We start from the raw sequence: 22,197 nt of genomic DNA on the forward strand, positions 1-22,197 counted from the left end.
ACTTTGTTGGTCACATTCTGGGTGTAAAGATGAAAGTTCAACGCTTTGTTTCTGCTCCGTAATCTGATGGCGTCAGCATGAGCATACACGATATCTCAGTATCCCGTGTAATAAAATAACAGCTTCCTTGTACAATAAAACTTTGGAGGGGCTCAGAATGAAATGCAGTGTGTGGGTTGACATGCTGAAGAACACATTTCCATTACTTTTGACAGAAAACTAGTTAATTATTTTTAAACATCTCTAATTACACATGGAACTGCCACCTCAATAAGAATCGCATAAACTATATTCAGTAAGTACTTAAGTAAAGTTAATTTATATTGTACTTATCACAGACAAGTGTTACAAAGTATGGAGGACTTAAAATGTCAAGAATAAATAAGTGCATGAATAAATACAGGAATAATTAAATAAATGTATACATAAATAAATACAGGAATAAATGCAAGGACACATAAATGTCACATACATAAATGAATAAATATGTGTGGACACATAAATAGACATAAATACATGAAGAAATGTAGAAATAGATGTATTTAATGATGTCCTGTTTGGGTATAACTTATATTTATGTGTTACTATATTTATTTATACATTTATTTAAGCATTTATCTATTCCTGTATTTATTTATTTAAGCATTTATTTATCTATTCCTGTATTTATTCATGCATTTCTTTATTTATACTCAAGACATTTTAAGTCCTCCATAACAAAGTCCAGTACATAAGTCAATTAAAACAATTTGGCAATAACAGGAGCCAAAACATAAACAGATTAAAGAGCAAGGTACAATACACAGTTAAAAGATGGTGCAATAAAATAAAATAAAATAAAAAAAGCAGGCAATAGAATATTCAAATCAACCAAATGCCAGTGTAAACAGGTATGTTTTGAGATGGTTAATACCTGAATGTTTTAAGATGGTTAATACCTGTATGTTTTGTGATGGTTAATACCTGAAAACAATTGTGTTGTGTTTTATATAATATTCTTAATTTGTGATTATAATGTTCCCCACGGGAAAGGACACGAGCTTAGTAGTTTTCTACTTTATAACCATAATTAAACGGTTTCTAAAGATCAATGTGTCTGTTTTACAAGAGAGAATTGACCAGATTAGTAATACGGCCACGGTAAAGACGAGTCAGACAGACTCCGCCCACTTCGCGTTTTCGTCCAATCACTGCAGCGTATTCAACCGGAAGTTTGGAACGAACTATACGCGGGAAATTACTCTTCAGCTGGACAACAGGGGAGGTAAGACACTACTTTACCTCCAGGGAGCTTCATTTCCAACAATAATCAGATATGAGTGGACTCTATGTGTAACGAACATGTTTGTCACCAAACAAGAGCTTTTGTCGAGTTACAAGTGTTTCCGGTTTTGTCGTTTTAGACCCGCGAACTGGGTTGCTAACGGTGTTAGCTAGCTTAGTTATAGCATTAACTTTCAGTGACATAAGTGGTCAAATTACGTCATTTTATCCAATTATTTTATATTGTAACTGACCACACGACCTCTGTGTTGTCCAGCATGAGGAGTTAACTTACTGTGTTGCGTTAGCTGCTCGCGAACATCAGTCCTTTGGAAACTGTCGTTCATTACGTTGTCACAGTTACCTGCGTTTTCCCTCCCGAGATCAGGTATAAACAATGAAGGTGGTGACGTGTGAGATTGCGTGGCACAACAAGGAGCCGGTGTACAGTCTGGACTTCCAGCACGGTTCTGATGGACGCGTTAACCGGCTGGCCACAGCTGGAGTGGACACCACAGTCAGAGTGAGTGGATGGACATGATTATATTGTTCATATTATATTGTACAAAATGTTATTTCCTGTTTAAAATCCAGCTTCTGTCAAGTATAAGTCATCTTTTCTTGTCACAGGTGCAAAACACCTAACAACAACAACAAAGAACATTATGACAACATATAACGTATACATTAAGAACTATAAAAAAACGTTACGACTGTTTTACAGTAGCAGTCAGACAAAAAAAATCATTGTAGGATTTGAGCCAACAGTTGTGTATGAAAACATGTGTCATGTGATGTGTAATCTATGTGCATATGAATGTGTGAAGGAAAGGCACAGTGGCATACACGGAAAAACAAACGTTATCTGACTGTAAAAACACACTTTTTTTAATATGAAAAGCTCTATGGACAGGTGTGCAGGACCAAAGAAGTGAGATTCACTCTTTCTGTTGAAGAAAATGTTGTGTAAGATCAAGAGTGATTTTATTAAATGTTTTACATCGTACAATTTCTTATTGACATTATTTGGGGGATTTTTTCCCAAGTCCTTAAATAAGTAAATGTGGCGCTTGAGGAATGTGCCCAAATACTTATTTCAGTAATCAGATTTATACAAATATGTTGGTTCTACAACATTTGTTCCACTAAACATACATCAATGAGTATAATAGCTAGCAATGGAAACTTGTTTTTAAATGATTGTTACATATATAGCATGTTTAAATATCATTTTAAAGAAAATTCAGTTTACCTGAAAACAGGTTGTCTAAAAACTAAAACATTTTAAAAGTTCCACAATTTAAACTTGATTAGTTTGCAAATCATAGAGGTCTCAGAGATGTTTAAAACATTAAGTTTTGTAAAAGTAGGTACACAAATAGTGCAACCTACAGCTGTATAGAAGGTCACAGCTGATGTATTGTGTGTGTGTGTGTGTGTAGTTAATAACTTGTTCCCCCTGATGTTAATGCAGCTGTGGCGGGTGGTCATCGGCCCAGACGGGAAGGCAGTGGTGGAGTTTCTTTCTAATTTGGCTCGACACACCAAGGCTGTCAACGTGGTGCGCTTTAGCCCCGGTGGAGAGATGCTCGCCTCGGGAGGAGACGGTACGTCACACATTGTAGTCGTAATCTAAAAAACTGAACAGATGTTTTAAATACAATAGCCTTTCATAATTGGATGAATTTTTTTATTTTTTTAGTACAGATGCGGCAATTCTGCTGTGGAAGCTCAACGACTCAAAGGAGCCGGAGCAGGCGCCCCTGTTCCAGGAGGAGGAAGATGCTCAGCTGAACAAGGAGAGCTGGTCTGTGGTCAAGACTTTAAGGTACACCGCTGTCCACTGGGTCGGCACTGTGTGGGGTCCATAACGGATATTGTTTATTCTCTATGATATACAGAGAAACGATGACATCTACAGAAGCAGTGTCTGAGATACTGTATATTTGTAAGTAGGTAATGATAATTTTTCAGCACCGGTCCTTTTTGATTGGCATAAATATAAAGTATTAAAACTAGGGCTGTCAGCGTTAACGCGTTAATCTATGCGATTAATTTGGCCGCGTTAACGCACTAAAATATTTTAACGCAATTAACGCAAGTTTTTTTTTTTTTTTTTTTTTTTTTACCGCAGCAGTACGGTTTGACACTGTTTCCGTTTTTAAAACAATCATTTCTCCGCGAAAATAAGGAGCAGAAATCAGTTTAACTCGTGGATGAATCAGTCGGGTTTCCTCCTGCTCCTCCTTCCTCCCGTCTCCCCCTCTGATACACAGAGGAACGGAGGGGCGACGTGTCGGGTGACGTGGCTCGGAAAGAACTCGTCACACGAAACCTTCACCGTGATTGGTCAATCCGTTTGTCTGTCAACATTTCGGGGGGGAAAAAACCAATGAACACTCAGTAAATCACAAAGGACCTCCCACCTCACAGGTTAGGCTCATTTAGCAGCCTGTCAGTCAGAGAACCAGAGGACACGGCGCGAGGACAATGAGGCTCATTTCAGAGCTGAGATTGTTCTGGAATGTTTGATGTATAACACGTGGGGGTGTGTCACATGCAAAAAACTTTAAACGGTGAATTTAATTTATTTTGTAAAATGTATAAAATGCCCCCAGCCTCCAGAAGGTTAACGTGACATATTTGAATGTCAGTCAGTTACCAAGGCCACTGGTTCTGCTGTTCAGTGTTAAAGATGACAGGACCAATGGGGTCTCAATATACTTCTTTTTTTTTACTAATCTGATGTTTCACTGAAGAAACAATTTATCATCCACGATATTAAATACCTCGCTGGCACTTTATATGTAGGAGCCTCTTTGAAAACACAGCTCTGTGTGAAGTTTTGTGTTTAAAAAGAAGAGAAACACTTTTAACCCTTGTGTTGCCTTCGGGTCATTTTGACCCGATTAAATATTTAACCCTCCCCCCGCCTTTGGGTCATTTTGACCCGATTCAATGTTTCACCCTCCTGTTACCTTTATATTTACTAACATATTTTACCCTTTGGGTTCAATTTGACGCCAGCAATTAAAACCTCCAGAAAATTATTAGAATTAATATTGTTTTCCAAGTTTAAGTGTGAGGCACTTTATGTTTGTTTGTTGACTACCGAAAGAACACCGACATTAAACATTGAATGGGGTCAAATTAACTCAAGGCGGCAGGAGGGTGTAATATTGATTCGGGTCAAAATGACCCGAAGGCAACACAAGGGTTAAACGGTGAATTTTTGTTTGTTTTGTAAAATGTATAAAATGAGCCCAGCCTCCAGAGGGTTAACGTGACATATGTGAATGTCAGTCAGTTACCAAGGCCACTGGTTCTGCTGTGTTCAATGTTAAAGATGACAGGACCAATGGGGTCTCAATATACTTCTTTTTTTAAAACTAATCTGATGTTTCACTGAAGAAACAATTTATCATCCACGATATTAAATACCTCGCTGGCACTGTATATGTAGGAGCCCCTTTGAAAACACAGCTCTGTGTGAAGTTTTGTCTTTAAAAAGAATGAACTTTTAACTTTTAACTTGTAATTGCGATTAATCGCGATTAATCGCGATTAATTAATCGCAATTTCAAACTGTGCGATTAATTAGTTAATTTTTTTTAATCGATTGACAGCCCTAATTAAAACCTGACTTGTGGAAATCGGTGTTCCCAGGTAGCGTTGTGGCGAGTTTATCACACGCTGACGATGCAAACACAGTTTTGATCGCCACTCTGAAGCATGAGTGCAGGTCACATGCTCTCGTTGGGCTATAAAAGAACTGGCTGCATGAACCAGAGTCCAAACCTGAAGAGGCTGTGAAGGCTTTTGGTGGTTTCATTTAGCTACTTGTTTGCAACCATCTTTTTTAAGACGCGTAAAAACGCAACAATATATACAAGAGGGTGTTTACTGGCGTATTTTATATTGTTGAAGGAAACATTGAAGTCTCTTCTGCTTGTTATAACCACAGACCTTATTTCACGCAGCTAACCCAAAAACTAATTCAAACACCCATTTACTTATGGGGACAAATGCTTGAATATATATATATATATATATAACAAAAACAATATATATATATAATGTTGTTTGGAACAAGTTTTTTAAGCGATCATATGTTAAGGCACTTATAAGCTAGATAGCTTCCGCCTTAACCCTTTTGGTCAGCCACATGTATCTTTCTTCTTTTTTTTAAATTACTGGTGGTTGTATATTTTGCTGATTGAAATAAATAAACTCATCAATTCATTCATACTGCGAGCCGAGGAAACCGGAAGGGCAAAAATGTGAACTCATTTCCAGGTTTAGGGAAACGCACACTAGTTGGTTTCTTTTTGTTGTATGAATGTCTCGCTCAGCACTTAAAATCAGGAAGATTAGACAAAATTTCAGAATTCCAAGAGAACTATTACTTTGTTATTTAGACTATTTAATTACTAGTAGTGATACCTTGACTTTGTTTTATTCCATTTTGCACTTCTCTATCTGATGTTTGGTTTTACAAAGGCATTTCTTCTTTTGCCTTTTCTCCAGGGGACACATAGAGGACGTGTACGACATCTGCTGGACACGCGATGGAAACTCCATGGTGTCCGGCTCTCTGGACAACACTGCGATCATGTGGGACGTCAACAAAGGTTCGCTTGGACTCCGATACGTGTGCTCTGTTCAGTTCCACCTGTTATATTTGTATTTTAGTAATAAGAATCCACAGCGTACTGTAAAAATGCACGAGAGGATATCCTATTATGTTTTTGTGTTTTTAGGGCAGAAGCTGTGCATCTTGAATGACCATAAGAGCTACGTGCAGGGGGTGACCTGGGACCCTCTGGGCCAATATGTTGCCACGCTCGGCTCTGACAGGTAGAGCAGACAGCGCGGCCGTCCCTCGTCTCTTTATTAAACGAATGAATTTGCGTCATACTTGAGACGTGTTCTCCCCTCCCATTCAGGGTGATGTGTGTGTACAGCACTCACACCAAGAAGAAAGCCTTCTCCATCAGTAAGATGAGCTCCGGGCCACTTGCAGAAGGAGAGGTCAGTAGAAATGTTGCGTTTACCTCCCCGGGTCAATTGAGACGCTCTGTATTTCTAAATGTGATTACGGTCTGAAATGTGACATGTTTTTATTTTATATAAAAGAAAAACATGTTAAATACTTATATTTGTTCTTATTTTTTTACTTTCCTACATATACCCACCCCCCACACTCTATCACAAACATAACTTTATATAACTAAATATATATATATATAAATCGTTGGGAGGAAAGCCGTATCGTAGGCACCATCTGAAAAGATTTCACATGTTCTAGTTTCCACCTGACTTTAATCACTTTGTTCATGGGAGATTTGTATCACTTCCTGTTGGGCTGCAATAATTCTTATCAGCAAGTAGAAGAAAATTAGTACTTGGGGTTGCTTTTTCCCCCCAATTAGTCAATTTTACTTTTTGCATGTCTCATTTTTGGGATTATTTGACATGAAGCCAGTTCTCACTTAAGCTCCTGTTCTGTTGACCGAGACACATTTGTCTTCACTACGTCGTCTTAAATGATGAATTACGTCCAGTATCTTCATCGAACTTCTGCCCTGATGCCAAGAGAGGGAGACCTGTAACAAACACACACTCTCAGTGCTCCATTCAGTTTATTTTATAAAGCCCTATGTCACACAGTATGTGTTTGCCTCTGTGGGCTTTACAACCTGTAAGTGCTGCGTTCCTCTTCGTCGTTGCAGGCCAAGCAGCAGCGGATGTTCCACGATGACAGCATGAGGTCGTTCTTCCGGCGGCTTTCGTTCACGCCCGACGGCTCTTTCCTGATCGCCCCGGGTAACGAAGCGTCCTGCTGAGCGTGTGGCTTTTTACCCGCCTTTTTAATCTGGCTGTATTTGATCGTTTTACTTTAATAATGAATGTGATCTCATTTGTCTCCCTCTTGTAACCTCAGCTGGGTGTGTGGAGCTTGGAGAGAACATCATCAATACCACATACATCTTCTCCAGGAAGAGCCTCAAGCGGTAACGTTTGAGACGCGCCGTGCCGCAGTCGAGTCGGTTCTGGCTGTCGTAGATCCGGTAACTTGATGTCCAACTGTGTTCTAGGCCTATTGCCCACTTGCCGTGTCCAACTAAAGCCACGCTGGCTGTGCGCTGCTGCCCCGTCTACTTTGAACTGAGGACCAAGACGGACGAAGGCAAGCACACGCACACCGTTGGTTAACGGACGAGCGTGACGATGGAGCCCTCCTTTTCTGGTCGTCTTCACCGTCTTTGGACCGTCTCTCCTCCCTACAGACGGATCGGCGCAGGTTCTCCCCAACGCATTCCAGTTGCCGTATCGCATGGTGTTCGCCGTGGCGTCGGAGGACTCCATCTTTCTGTACGACACGCAGCAGACGATTCCTTTCGGCCTGGTGTCCAACATCCATTACCACACACTCAGCGATCTCACATGGTAAACTACGGCCGTCTTCTGGGCTCTTCAGAGCACGCCTTCAAATAGTCATCATATATATATATGTATATATGTGTGTACAGTGGGTACGCAAAGTATTCAGACCCCTTTACATTTTTCACTCTTTGTTTCGTTGCAGCCATTTGCTAAAATCAAAGAAGTTCATTTTATTTCTCATTAATGTCACTCGGCACCCCATCTTGACAGAAAAAAACAAATGTAGACATTTTTGCACATTTATTAAAAAAGAAAAACTGGAATATCACATGGTCATAAGTATTCAGACCCTTTGCTCAGTATTGAGTAGAAGCCTGTGGAGCTCCTACAGCCAGGAGTCTTCTTGGACGCCTTTGAATAGTCTTCATCATCATGATGACATGTTTTTATTTTATATAAAATAACATCCGAACACACTCGTGTGGCAGCCTTTCTACAATGAAAATCAAATATTGTTCAGAAAGTTCTTCCAGCTGCACGTTGTTAACCCATCACTTCCCTGAAAAAGGCATTTTTGTATAACTGAAATGTACTTTATCTTTCAGTTTTTAGTAACCTAAACTTTTTGTTTAACCTCTGGCAGTTTGCCGCTGACCTTGGGTACCATTTCAGGTTATTCACTGGACTTCAACTACTTAAATTTCAATAAAAACTGGAAAAATGGGGGTGATTAACCCTTGTGTTGCCTTAGGGTCATTTTGACTCGATTCAATGTTTCACCACCTCCCTTACCTTTTTATATATAACATATTTTTTTTTTTTTCAATTTGGGTTCAGCATTAAAAAAAAAAAAAAAAAATTATTAAATTATTATTGTTTTTTTCTTTTTAAGTGTGAGGCACTTTTTGTTTTGTTGTGACCGTAAAGAACACCGACATTAAACATAATGGGGTCAAATTAATCCTAAAATAATGGGGAGGGATAGGTATTTGATTCAAACAAAATAAAGGTTAAGACCTCTTGAACCATATGTTTTAGAGCCTTCCACCTACTGACACGCGCTCGTGTTGTATCATCTTCAGGTCCCGTGACGGCTCCTTCCTGGCAGTGTCCTCCACAGACGGCTACTGCTCCTTCCTGTCCTTCGCTCCTGGGGAGTTGGGCACCCCCCTGAAGGAGCCCCCCGCCCTGGAGATGTTTGTCCCGAGCAGCGGCGTTGAGAAAAAGGGCAAGAGGTCCTCGGCGGCTCGGACTTCATCTCCTCTGACACCGAGTGCAGCCCTGACTCCCACGTCCCACCCCAGCCTGGGCAAAGATGTCCCCTCCGTCACCCCCCCGGAGGAGAAGAAGAGCACCCCGAGTGCCAAGTCTAAACCTCAGCCTCGCAGGATCACCCTCAACACCCTGGAGGGCTGGGGGAAGCCCTGCGCCGCGAAGACCACCGCTCCTCCGGCACCTCAGACTCCAACATCCGCGAGCACCAGCGCACCCTCCCCCCCCCAACCCTGTGTCCCCCCCCTCACGCCGACCAGCTCCAAGACACAGCCACGCATCGCCCCCCTCACACCCTCCACCCCGAAAGCCCTCAACAGTGCGAATACTGCCGGCTCCACCACACCCAAGGGTGCAACCACCCGAAAGGGGCCCACCCCGAGGTAATGCCAAAGTATTTCTGTTTGATTCTGAGTGAGGGAAAAGGAATTAATGTATTATTATGTTAAGTTTTAACCTTTGTACATGCACAGTAATGCTTTAATTGTCGGCAGGTAGACTTTCACCAACAGCGTGTGTGCGTGTAGTAGGACTGCAGCTAATGAATATTTAAATTTTCCTCATGTTTGGAACATCACAGCTGAACTAGTCGTCATTTATAATGTATTTTATTCAGTCAATCATTGCAATACAATATTATTCTATATAATATACAAAACAGAAAGACTGTAGAGGTAGAAGCAAAAAATGCTTTAATATTCCTATCCTAAATTATTATAATCAAATAAATCAGAAAATGAATATGAATTAATAAATATTCACATGTTCATTTATGCAGTTTGATTAAAAGAATACACATTTATATAAATGTGTATTCTTTTTATCAAACTATTGGTCTCTTTCATGTGTGTCATTTAAGGTATCCTCATGTATACACTGAGATCATTAGTTTAAAGTCCTGGACATCCATCGGTCAACATGTGTATGAGCCCTGCTCGTGTGTTCGCCTCTTTACCTTGAAGTGATGAAGAGGAGAAGAGTCTAATGCACCGTCTCATCTTGTGTGTGTTCGCCTGCTTGAAGCCTCTTCACCGTTCATCCTCTTTGTCCCCAGGAGAGTGTCTCTGACTCCCGTGGCGTCCCGATCTCCAGCGATCAGTTCACTCTTTCGCACTCCCTCCACCGAGAAGGCCAAACACGGTGAGCGAGCGCAAACACTCTGGCTGCCGTCCTTCGTGAGGCAAATGGCACGAAAGAAAAATAATGAGCCTGCTGAATAATCCACCCCCCTCACTCTGATTTCTGTTGTGATGCATCGGTCCAACATAACCTCAACAGAGGATATCCGACCATAATAAGCAAAGATCCCATGCCATTTACTCATTTCTAGATTCCTGGTATCAGCGTTTGTACGGTCATGGAAAACCTGGAAAAGTCATAGAAATAAAAAAAATGTTTTTCCATGCCTGGAAAAGTCCTTTAAAAAAATTAAATCCCAAAAGTTTGGGGAAATTTGTTATATTCATATGTTCATTTACACATTTTGATTAAAAGAATAAACATTTATATATAGATATTTATTCTTTTAATCAAACTATTGTCTCTCATTCATGTATACACCGAGATTTCACATCATGTTTGGTCATGGAAATTTGGGTTAAAGTCCTGGAAAGGTCATGGAAAAGTCATAGAAATCCATTCGTCAACATGTGTATGAACTCTGTACAATAATTTAATGAGAAGTAGCACGAGTATTGCTGAGGCACAAACACATTAGTCAGAAGCCAGCCAGGACCAAATGTCCCGATCGATTTCATAAAGGAGAATCCGACCAATGCAGATGGAACTCGCGTTTGCATCGCTGATCCTAAGCGGTGTATTTTTTATTTATTTTTCGCATTAATTGTGCCCCGATCAACGACAACCAGTTTTAACATGGATGATGACTGCTCTGACTTTTATTTTTCTACAGCTAAGCAGAAAAGCAAAAGCTTTAAAACTCTTAATATACATAATACAGGGTTCGTACGGTCATGGAAAACCTGGAAAAGTCAAAAAGTCATGGAATTTTAAAATGGTTATTTCCAGGTCTGGAAAACTTTGTGGAAAGAAATTTTATCACAAACGTTTTGGAAAAGTCACGAACATTTGTGATATTAACATGTTCATTTGCACTGAATTTGAAATAATTATAACTATACATAAGCAGGCTTAAGCTTTTGAATGCACCTTAATTGAAAAGTTTGGTGGCCATAGCAACAGTAGGTATGGGATAATCCACTATCATGTATACAATCGAGATTTAACAAAATGTTTGGTTGTGGAAATTTGGTTTAAAGTCGTGGAAATCCATCGGTCAAAATAATATTACCGTTTACATTTGTTTTTGACCATCGAAGCTTATGTTCCCAAAACTGGAATACGATGTAATTATGAGTGATGAAAGAAATGGCCCAAACTATTAGACCCAATACTTCTAGTGGTGCCCTGACTTTAACATGTTCAGTGTGTTCACTAGTCAGCCGATCTGCTGCATGACTGACTCATTCCATTTGGGTTCTTGCGTCACAGCAGAAGGCCGACAGAACCAGGCAGCCGTGGTGTCACTGATCCATTCACTTGTCTTCCTGCAGAACGTCCTTCTCCTCCCACCGACCCGGTGTGCCAGCCTCCAGAACCCAAACGGCCGAAGACCGACGAGCCCCCAGTAAAGACCAGTGCCACCCAGACTTAGTGTCTAATGGGACCAGTGTGGCCTTGTGACATCAGAGAAGGGCGCGTACGGCACAGGGTGGCGGTTGCAGAACCACGGAGGCGCCGCCGTGTGGGTCGACACGGGCCGCGCTTGATTTAAGTAGAGGAAGATTTCAGCACACATAATGTAGTCGTTATTAAGCCAACAGCGTTGCAGTAAGTGTCCTTGAATTATTACTTGTTTTAGGCGTGTGTGTTTTTGTATCATACAGTAAACGGATATTTGTATTATATTTGATACTTTTAGAAGCTCCAGTGCGGTTGTAACAAAGGGACGGTTTGTCACATTTCTTTAAAGAAACCAAAAACATGTGACTTCTTTTTTAAACAAACTGTTCAAAACCTGAAGAAGGAGAAGAAACACAGCGAGGTTCAGTGTCTTGTGAGAGCGTTGAATACACAACCCGAGTCGTAATGTGATGCATCCCATAACAGCTCAGGGGTGAAGTTTTAAATGTTCTTTTTCTCCTCGTCTAATAAAGGATGTTTTGTACATAGTGGTTTGCAGAAAATAAATGCTTGATTTATGCTTTCTTAACTACAAGGCTGATGGTTGTGTAAAGTTATTTTTGTATTTGTGCATCTTCTCTCAATGTATGCTTGTTGAGTAGATGTACATTATGATATGTATGGATACTTGTCTTGTTGTATTAAAGACTTGCCAGGATTTTTTCCATTTTTTAATTCTGAGGTTGGAAGATTTTGAGTGTAAAACAAGATCTATACTTGTTTAATTTAAGTATTATATATTTTATATTAAATGTAATCTTCATGAAGCTTTAAATATTGCTTGGATAAATAACTAAACTATTATGTCTTGTCCAAGAATAAGCTATTTTTAACACTACATATTATTGTTTTAGCTTTAGGTATTTTAGATGATTACTGTAAATGCACACGTGATTATAATATACTATACGGTTTATACATCCTCCGGGTCATTTCAAACTGCATAAATTATGCTTCTTTTTTTTCATGACCATGATACTCTAAGGGAATACCACTGCTTTGGTTTGACAGCAGTATCCAATAATCTTTTTTTATATGCTAAATTACACTAATTATTGAACATACATTGCTTTTGTGTTGACATAGGCGAATGGGTGATGTATTAATTACACAGATTTTAATGTTCTCTTTCATGTAAAATATTGGGGACAATACAAGAGTTATTTTGTGTGAAAACTAGGGCTGCAACAACGAATCGATAAAATAGTTGGCAACGAATTTCATTATCGATTCGTTGTGTCGCGATTATTACGGCGCTCAATAAGTCACGGAGTGTAAACAAAGTAGATTTGAGCGCAGAGCGGCGCAGGAGAAACCAGAGTGGAGGCAGAGACGGAACGCTGCGTTGTGAGAGCCAATCAGCGCTGAGCTGCTCCGCTGTTGATGAATCTAATTGGCTGCTGCTGCTCACGTGGCGCTGGATGCGGAAGTCCTTCACGTAGTCGGAGACATTCACGGAACTAAGTGCGCCTACGGGTGACGTTATGAACCCAGACACCAGGGCGCTACATGTCACAACGTGTGTGGCATTTCCACAAGAGTATAACGTAGAGAACATGGTTATTTATTCCGTGGCGGATGGCTGAAAATATTTTTCCATGGAGAAAGGCAACGGAGATAAGCCACGCCCCCTCACCGTATTAGGCGTTTAACCCATAAATAGCCAACTCAGGAGAGTAAAGCGCTGTCAGTCTGTTTATGACGGGTTCATCCACATGACCAGTGAACAGGGTTCATGCTGACCAGTGGATCTCCAGGACCTTTCCATGACTTTAAACCAAATGTCCATGATTAAACATTTAATGAAAACTCTGTGTATACATGAACAAGTGAGAAGATGTAGTATTTAAAATAACAATGAGAATTCCAAAGCATACCGTATATATACCGTGTAAATTAACATTTGAATAAAACAAATTTGCATTACTTTTCCAAACATTTGGGGATTTTATTTTTTCCAATTACTTTTCTAGGCCTGCTAATAGCCATTTAAAAATTCCATGACTTTTCCAGGTTTTCCATGACCGTACGGACGCTGTTTTGAATAAAGGGTTGAAAATTAGTGTTTTTGTTTTTTTATCCGATTAATCGATTAATCGATAAAATAATCAACGGATTAATCGATTATCAAAATAATCGTTAGTTGCAGCCCTAGAAACTGAGCCAAAGCAAGTTAAAAATTAATACTGTATTTCAATATTTATAACTGACCTAAATGAAAGTGACAACAATTTGTTCTCCCTAAATAACATCAAATCGATTTCGGAAGATAACAAAAGGATAAAATGTATGAATATGTGTCAGATGGGAGGAAAATACTCTCATACACATATTTAGCTTGACTGCAGCAAGTGAAGCAAATACTAGTTTACTGGCGTGCGCGAACAACCTACCTTGCTGCAACGGGAAGAAAACTAACTTGAGTGACAGCTCGCTCAGCCAATCACATGTCGCCTAGTAGAATCTCTTTAACGCTTCTGCTAATGGCCTTTGTGTGAAGGCGGGGAGGAGGACTCGGTTAGGCTGCTGATTAGCAACACAGAAGGTTACGAGTTTTAGAAATTGGAAAATTTGACTACCGAGACTGTTTTTACGACAACGGGAGCGGCACCAACTGTACCGGACGTCTAACCGGATGTTGTCGGGTCGCTTTTTGAAGGGAGCCGTTGGCCAATTTTGCTAATTTCTGGCTCCGTCGACAAGACTACCTCGCTGGTAGTGTCGTTTCAACTGGCGATGCTGAGCCGATAGCTGCGTCATCATGTTGCTTCCGACTCGAGTTGTCGAAAAGAAATCTCAAGTTAACGCCGGAGGTTGAGGCTGCCAACCGCCATCCAGCCCCGGAGGCCACTCCCGACCCCCTGAGGTAGATGGGAGGCGAGCCGCCGCTGCCGGTTCGGTTCACGGTGACTCGGTGGTCGCCGGGAAACGGGTGACTTTACATCACTTGGCTCAGGCGTCCTGTTGGCGCGAGACTCGCCCGGACTCATTGCCCCACGTCGACGTTAAGAAACCAAATATGACCAAATGCTCAAAGTGGCGCTAGATTAAATAGTGGAGTGAGAAGAGTGAGACGCGATGCTCTCGCTGACAGTTCGGGTGCGTTTCACAGCGGGACCCTCTCGCGAAGTGCTGCCGACCCCCCCGGAGACTTTATTCGTGAGCGCCACTTGAGCTACAAACGAGCTTTTAAGAAGATGAGAGACTCTGCGGTCCATTTGAGCTAACTGGCTCCGGATATGTCGGGCTGCTAGCGGGGTGCTGAGTGCTCTCGCGTCGTTGGGTCGGTGGTCTGTTGTCTGCTGTCACCGCATCCACGTGGACTTTGTTTCAGGTTAAAGTTTGGGCGACCCTCCAGCACAGGAGTGTTTTTGACTTGCACACAAGAGGAGGCGGGTGCACCCCCTCCTCCCCTCCTCCCCCTAAGCGTGGATGAAGTTAAACACGCATCGGAGTATAAAACCTGTGAAAATGGCCGGCACCCGCACGGTTGCCCGTTACGCGAAGGCAGAGCCGTGCTGCCCGTTCAAACCTCGGTCGGCTGGAGGCCGAGTCGGAGGGATGGAGCCCGCCGGGAACTCGACGGGGCGTGGACTTCCCGCGCGGTGGTCGCCCAACTTCGAGACGATAGACGGGCTGCTGTACCGCAAGAAGCTGGAGAGGGGCTTCTTCAACTACCGGGAGGTCTTGGACGAGGGTCGGAGGCTGGAGGCCCTCTCCACCTTCCACCGGCGGCGGCTCGGCCAGCGCCACCTCTCCCTGGAGGAGACGTACAAGTGCGTGGCTGAGAACTACTGGTGGGAAGGTATGAACTTCTCTTGCTGCCTCCGGACGCAGCGGGAGGGCAGGAGGCAGCTCCCGGGTCTGTCGGCACACTTCTGATCTGTCGTCTGTACCTAACTAGAGAGCCTGTGCATGTGATTGAATCACTCAAAGACATAATAGTTTTTTGCCTGGGGCCTTATCTACATTTCCACTACTTCCAGTAGTTTGGACCCATTAATATTGTTGTCTGTATTCTCTTCACAGGGATGTACTTCAGATCAGAGATTTTGTCCTGGGCTGTCTAGAATGCCAACGCACCAAGAAAACAGAGGTATGTAAATGTGATCTGGTCATTTTTATTGACCGAACTTTTCGACTTTTTAAGTTCTTTTTACATTTCTCACTTAGTCGTGCTCCTCCAATTGTCTGTCTCGCATAATTGTATTGGTGTAATGACGCCTTTCTCTGTGTCTGTCTTTGCCTCTCAGGAGCCGGGTGGCAGAGGATGCGTCACCAAGACGATGGTGTCACACAGCGCCGACATGCTGAGCAAGCTGAGGAGTCAGCGGGAGGCGGGCCAGTTCTGTGACATTACACTGCGGACCGACGGGCGATCCTACGCTGCACACAGAGCGGTCCTGGCGGCCGTCAGCGACCACTTCCAGGAAATCTTCACAGAAATGGACTCTAACATAAAAGCAGACATAGATCTCACTGGTAAGATTTAAGGGCAAACATTAGAACACATTGCTGCTTGGGTTCTGTTTTTATTTGATTTTAAAGGGCATTTGGGCATTTGATTGTTCTTTTTCTTCTCAGGCAAGTTCATCACTACCTCAAAAGACACCGTTAACAATAATTGATCTTCCTCTCCTCTGTAAAATGCCATGCAGTAATGATAAAGGCTCTTTTAGAAGGAGCCAGAGCCCAATGTGGTGTTAAAATATATTTATTGATCATCAGTTATGACCAAGAAAATCATCCTTACATTTGAGAATTGCTCGCAGGAAATGTTGGCATTTTTTCTTTAAATTTATTGAAACGATTATTTGACTCACAATAGTTGCAGGTTTACCCTAAATATGGTAATTAATGTGATACATTCATCAGTTACAACTTTCCTTGCCTGAATGCAATCATTTTGTGTATACATGCAGTCACATGACAGCTCTGAAGGAAACTGGTGATGCATACGTTGGTCCTTCAGGCAACAGGAGGCTGTGTTTAATGTCCCTTTGAAATGGTTCTGGCTTGTCGGTTCATTGCCACTTATTAATTTGATCTAGAAATTCGGAGTCGGAGGATTCAGACCCTGAATTGAGTACACGGCCGCAGTCCGTCTTCTTTGACGTGTGCCATCAGATAGGAGCAGAAGTGGCCCTGATTAAAGCAGTGGTTGCATTGTCTCCACCATCATGTTTACACTTTGCTCCCACTCTGCCGGCCGTCTCTGATCCTCTGTTGTCACTTTCATCTGACTCACTGATTGACCACGGTTCGGCATGTATAATTAGAGGCTCCCTTTTCCCTCTCCAGGTTTTAGTGAGGACAGCCTTCTGTCTCTGCTGGATTTCTCCTACTCCTCCACTCTGTGCGTTCGCCAGGAGGACCTACCCGAAGTCATCGCCATGGCCCGTCACCTGGGCATGTGGCCTGCGGTGGAAGCCTGCTCTGCTCTCATGAAGGAGCAGGAGCAGAAACTCCACCCCGGCAAGGACTTTACCCCAGCCTGTGCTGGTGCATGTCATAAACGCTGCTGCCCGCACAGGGAAGGCAAAAGGAAAAGGGTCTTTGGATTAGAGGACAATGTGAGCCACGGGTTGAGTCTAGATGCATCAGAAGAGTCCTTAGAAGCAAGTCCCAGGCGAAACTTGCGTAGGACGCCGAGAGCCCAGGGCCTCAACGGGCTCCCTCTTAGCCCCTCGCACCGGATGAAGCTCATGGACTTCAAGTCTCCCTCTTCCAAGAAAGCTGCCGCACCTCGACACACCATAACCAACCTACAGTCACAGATCGACTCTCGCGTATCGCCGTCGAACACCCGTCTTCTCCGCTCCACTCCCGGGGCCGCCGAAGAGGTGCAGAGGCTGCTGCCCGTGCCAGAGAGTCCTCGGCGAAACCGGAAAACGGACTCCGTCGGCCGGCTCGCTCGCAGCTCCCGATCGAGGGTCGCGGAGATCGCCGTGCGCAGCCCCGTGAGGATAAAGCAGGAAGCGGAGGACGTCGGCGAGGACGAGCAGGATCACGCGAGGGCGCAGGAGAAGTACAAGCTGATGAATGTTCTGGGCTTACAAAGGACCGCCCTCCTCCCCAGACCGGAGGATCTCATCGGCTGGAGACAGAAGAAACGACTGCGGAAGCTCAAGGCGAACAACTATTCCCTGACGAAACGACGGAAACCACGCTCCCCCTCCCCAGGACGACCATACGGGCCGTTGAGCCTCTCACTGCCCCTCTGTGACCCCGTTAACACTCACCTCCTCAAGTCGGTGAAGACCAAGCCCGGGGGTCCAGTCGGCAAAGAGCAGATGGCCGCGAAGAGGCCAAAGGCCGCCCCGCGACATGTCCCTCCAAGCGACAGGATCATGCGAAGTCAAGGTGCGCTGCCAGACACGTTCCAGCCCGCCTCCAGGCCTCCCTTCGGGGGGAGGGAGCTCAGGCGGTCGGTGAGGATGGGGGGCGCCGCCCAGCTTCCTGTCCAGCAGCCTCGGCGCCCCAACGCCAACAACAAAACTCTCGTGAGAAACGCAGCGAGGATCAAATCGGAACCGACCGAATACTCCGTCTCGGGCTTGCCTCTTTCAGCGAACGATCTCCGTAGCCACCCGCCGTCACGCAGGACACGAGCCGACAACACGGCCGCCGTAGAGACGGTCAAGACGCCGCGTTACAACAGCAGCCGGCCGGCGCCGAAGGCCAAGCTTAGGCGAGGCTCCGCGAGGGAGGTGGGGAAGACGAGGTGTACGCCCAGAGAGGAGGCTGGGAAGACTGGGGTCATGGCTGCGAGCCCAGTGAAGCTGAATGAACCTGGAGGGCTCCAGTTCTCAGAGCGTGCGTCTCCGGCGTCCATCTACAACCACCCTCTGTACAAAGTCATCAAAGAGGAGCCCGCCGACCCCGTGCCCGTCGGAGGGCCTTTCTCTGAGCCTCCCTCACCGGACCTGGGCAAGCGGCAGAGCAAGCCCCCCATCAAGCTACTAGACTCTGGCTTTCTTTTCAGCTTCTGTCGGCCCGCAGGGGGGCCGCTGGCGGGGCTCAAGAAGGAGGAGGAGAGCGTCGACATCTGCTTGACGCGCTCCGTGTCACAAGTGGGGCCGAAGTTCGGTGCGGAGGAGTCTCCCCACCGGGCCCTGAGAGCCCGAGGGCCGACCGGCCCACCCGCGGTGAAGGAGAAGAGCGCCCAGAGACCCAGGCCCAACTCCCGACAGCCGGCCAAATCTGTCGAGTCAAAGGCCACGAGGACCACGCCAAAGGTAGACACGATGTAGGGCGGTGATTTATGACGGTGACTGCAAGTTATTTGGGGAGCAGAAAGAAACCAGGAGGAGAAAAAAAAAGCAGAAAATGTCTGAAATTGTAATAATTTATTCAATACTTTGCTTGCTACTCATCATTTTGTTTTTGTATGCTTGTGATGTATCTTTGGATTTACTAAATCTGAGTAAAATCCTCTTTCCCCTGCATCTCCAGCAGCAAGGTACCCCCCCCCCGAGCAGCAGGAGCTGCGTGGTGCTGGATGCTGCCAGTCGGGCGAGGCTGAGGCAGCTCCGGGGGCCTCGCAGCCAAGTCCCGAAAGCGGCCCACGCCTGTGTGCAGTGCTCGACCTCCTACAAGGACTGCGACGCTCTCATCATGCATCGCCTCAGGCACGTCAAGGGCAAGCACTGGCCGTGTCTGGTAAGCACCGGCCTGAACCTCCACCTGGAGTCCCACCGCCAAGAGATTAGAAATCATGACCTGGAGCGCTAAACACCTGCAGGTGTTGCCCTCACCCAGCTTTATGAAAATGCTGACTGTTGCAACTCAAGTTAATCTACTCGCATAAATGTTCATGAAGTACTTGACTTAGTATTCGCCTTGTCATTTAATATTTTTGATAATGTGCCATTGCTATTTATACTCCGAGGAATAGTTTGCAAATACTTCCCTTCCTAGAGTTAGACTCGTAGTTTAGTTCCCCTCGTGTCTGTACGGTGAATATGAAGCCAACCTGCCGCTCGCAGACTCCGTCACATTTGTATCCTCCGTATCTCGTCTCTGCTGTCGTGTGTATGCCGCTGACCCTTCGTCCGTCTCTCTCTCTCTCTCTCTCTCTCTCTCTCTCCGCCGTGTAGCTCTGCAGTAAGATGTTCTTTCGACTGCGGAACGTACGCAACCACATCCGCACCCACGACCCCAAGCTGTACAAATGTCGGAGCTGCGTCGCCGCCGCCGGTTCCTGAGGCGGCCGGATCCCGAGCTGCGAGACGGAGGTCAGTGTCACGCTGCGTTCACGCGAGTAGATCCCGTCAGCAAAGTCGACGTACAGACGCCAGATGAACATTTTCGGCTGGCAGCGCAAAATGTTTTTGGCCTCGTGTTGAAATATTTCAACACCGAGTTACGAAAGCCAATCGGCGTCGAGCTGCTCCGCCATTGGTGCTCTAATGGCGCTGGAAGCTGCAGCTAGTCAGACGTAGTCGGTGAAAGTCGCCGAGCCGCGTGAGCTCGTATGTTATGTGTAAATAAAGACATGATGTTATTGTTTTGAACCCAAACACGAGGGCGTTTGTGGGATGTCCTCAACGAGTATAAAGCAGGAATAGTGGTTAGTTCTTCTGTGGTTGATGGCGGAAAAGATAACTGGAGTAAAGCCACAGAGATAAGCCCCGCCCCCACACGAGTAAACTCGCGTGAATCAACGGCGAACTCGTCGTTTGCTCGTCTCAGTGAAGCCGTCTCAGAAGTGCTCTGTTACTTGTTGATGACGTCCTGATACACTTCAGTGCTTTGTGATCACATGTGTTGAACAGTGATTAATCGTTTTTCACCCCGTGTGTTTCTTATCACTATATCTTCTAGGATTAAGGCGTTCGGCGTGCGGCGCCAGAGGCCCGTGGTCGATCAGCGGCGTGTACATACCGCATCTGTCACACACACGAGCACAACGGGCTGCGGGGAGGCATCATTACTCTGATTCTAATCAAGCGTCGTCGCCGGTGATCGCTAATGTTAATTAAAATAACCAAACCTATGTTGCGGGCCCTCTTTGCGTTTCCGTAGCAACGGGAGGTTGAACTTGAACATTACACTCAGGGGATGGGGAATGTGATGCCACGGTATAAAATGATTTAACGTCACGTTTGTGTATAAAAAATGAAATTTAAAAGAATTGATTATAACTATTATACTGCTACTTTTAATTGTTGTTATTTTTCTATGTATAGATGAATTTTGAGTGCACTTATATACATATATATGTATGTGTATATATATATATATAATATATCGATGCTTATGTTGTAAAACCTAAGAAGAAGTGGGGGAAGTGAAATGTTGATGGTTTGGAGTCTACGGCGGGAAAACTTGAAAGTGCTGGAGGGGAATACTTGAAGTTGGCGGGGGTCCTCGGCGTGAGGCGGTCTTTGGGGGTCGAGTGGGTCTTCTGTCCTTCGGTGTGCTAACGTTTAAACCACTTGGTCGGTCGGTCCCCCCTCGTGTATTTATCTCTCATAGCCAGCGAGTCTGGGCTGTGCCTCCGGGCCGGTGGGGACACCTCTGCATGTGTATTCGCTGGCCGTTTGTGGCCCGCTGTCTTTTCTAAGGCTGCCAATTTGAAAAAAGAGAAAATTTGTCTTTTTTGTTTGTTTTTAATGTGAATTTCTGGTAATCAACACAGCTGTGTCATTGCAGATGTTTTATCGATCGTCTTGTTCCACTAAAGAGCCCCCTCCTGCTGAACACATGCAATGTGTTCACATTCAGAGATATTTAAGTATAACACATGTTTAGGAACTAAATGAGCCGTCGATCTTGCGATCTGTTAAAAGAATGAATAAATTGTTTCCTTTTTATATCCTGTTATTCTGGCTTTAATGACGTGTTTTAAAAAGGACGGCGTCGCCAGGGTGACACATTTCTTGACTTCTCAGTTTTTATGATTCTAACCATAAAGATAATTTATGTGGAGATAATCTATGGCAAAACAAATATTATTGTGTTTATTAGTGGCCAAATAGTCTGAGTTATTCATATCCAGAAGTAGAGCTGCTCTTAATCTATTATGGTGATTTTCTTTTTTTGGGGGGGATTCAAGCAAAAATGCCAAACATGTGGTTGGAGCCTCTCAAATGGGCGTGTTGCTGCTTTTCATTGTCTTGTGCAATATTAAAGTCAATTGATTCAGGGTTTGGACTTTTTCTGTCCGTTGGGCTTCAGGGAAACGCTTCACCACTCGTTTGTTTTTTATAATATACATATTTACATCTCCAATATTAACTTAACGTATCTCCTTGTGCAAACCTACTCCCACTACAGAGGTGTAGTGATGAAGAACTGGGTGATTTGATGAATCATCCCATCAGGAAGAGGATGAGGAGGACTGAGGAAGAGCTTTAGGCATGAACCACTTCTTTACGTCCTTTAAAAAAAATTATTCTTCTGCACCCAAAAACAGACTCGTGAAGTAACCGTGATGATACCACTGGAGGTATTGAAGAAAAATTTGAGAAGTTGAAAAATGTACACTAACAGGAAGTAGCAACTAATGTGTGAGTACATGAAAAACAATACAGGTCACAACATGGGGGGGGGGGGTCAACATTATTT

The 22,197-nt window shown here is 44.1% G+C and overlaps 2 protein-coding genes across 3 annotated transcripts; both read left to right on the forward strand.

Moving 5' to 3' along the window:
• Positions 1 to 89: 89 nt before the first annotated feature.
• On the forward strand, positions 90 to 12,283 carry chaf1b (chromatin assembly factor 1, subunit B). The gene is made up of 14 exons (XM_056425805.1): positions 90 to 1,264; positions 1,652 to 1,786; positions 2,738 to 2,870; positions 2,971 to 3,091; positions 5,791 to 5,894; positions 6,024 to 6,120; positions 6,210 to 6,294; positions 6,996 to 7,089; positions 7,208 to 7,277; positions 7,362 to 7,453; positions 7,554 to 7,713; positions 8,733 to 9,305; positions 9,977 to 10,062; positions 11,496 to 12,283. The coding sequence occupies exons 2-14, from the start codon at positions 1,661 to 1,663 to the stop codon at positions 11,594 to 11,596; spliced, it is 1,842 nt and encodes a 613-aa protein (XP_056281780.1). The 5' UTR covers positions 90 to 1,264; positions 1,652 to 1,660; the 3' UTR covers positions 11,597 to 12,283.
• A 3,338-nt stretch (positions 12,284 to 15,621) lies between these two features.
• si:dkey-229b18.3 (uncharacterized) lies at positions 15,622 to 21,776 on the forward strand. 2 transcript variants are annotated; one of them, XM_056435557.1, is made up of 6 exons: positions 15,622 to 15,721; positions 15,879 to 16,107; positions 16,927 to 18,863; positions 19,081 to 19,287; positions 19,725 to 19,862; positions 20,452 to 21,776. In XM_056435557.1, the coding sequence occupies exons 2-5, from the start codon at positions 15,912 to 15,914 to the stop codon at positions 19,830 to 19,832; spliced, it is 2,448 nt and encodes an 815-aa protein (XP_056291532.1). In that variant the 5' UTR covers positions 15,622 to 15,721; positions 15,879 to 15,911; the 3' UTR covers positions 19,833 to 19,862; positions 20,452 to 21,776. The 2 variants fall into 2 exon arrangements, with proteins under 2 accessions (XP_056291532.1, XP_056291541.1); XM_056435566.1 differs by having other exon boundaries at positions 19,084 to 19,287.
• Positions 21,777 to 22,197: the final 421 nt, after the last annotated feature.

Source organism: Pseudoliparis swirei, chromosome 2 (assembly GCF_029220125.1).
Source record: "Pseudoliparis swirei isolate HS2019 ecotype Mariana Trench chromosome 2, NWPU_hadal_v1, whole genome shotgun sequence".
Taxonomy (NCBI): Eukaryota; Metazoa; Chordata; class Actinopteri; order Perciformes; family Liparidae; genus Pseudoliparis; species Pseudoliparis swirei.

Bases quoted from the DNA above. Each gene is read 5' to 3' on its own strand.
- chaf1b (XM_056425805.1), top strand. From the start codon at position 1,661: ATGAAGGTGGTGACGTGTGAGATTGCGTGGCACAACAAGGAGCCGGTG. The intron at 7,454-7,553 runs GCAAGCACACGC...TCCTCCCTACAG, and splicing joins GAGGACCAAGACGGACGAAG to ACGGATCGGCGCAGGTTCTC. The intron at 7,714-8,732 runs GTAAACTACGGC...TATCATCTTCAG, and splicing joins ACACTCAGCGATCTCACATG to GTCCCGTGACGGCTCCTTCC.
- si:dkey-229b18.3 (XM_056435557.1), top strand. From the start codon at position 15,912: ATGGTGTCACACAGCGCCGACATGCTGAGCAAGCTGAGGAGTCAGCGG. The intron at 18,864-19,080 runs GTAGACACGATG...CTGCATCTCCAG, and splicing joins CCACGAGGACCACGCCAAAG to CAGCAAGGTACCCCCCCCCC. The intron at 19,288-19,724 runs GTAAGCACCGGC...TCCGCCGTGTAG, and splicing joins GCAAGCACTGGCCGTGTCTG to CTCTGCAGTAAGATGTTCTT.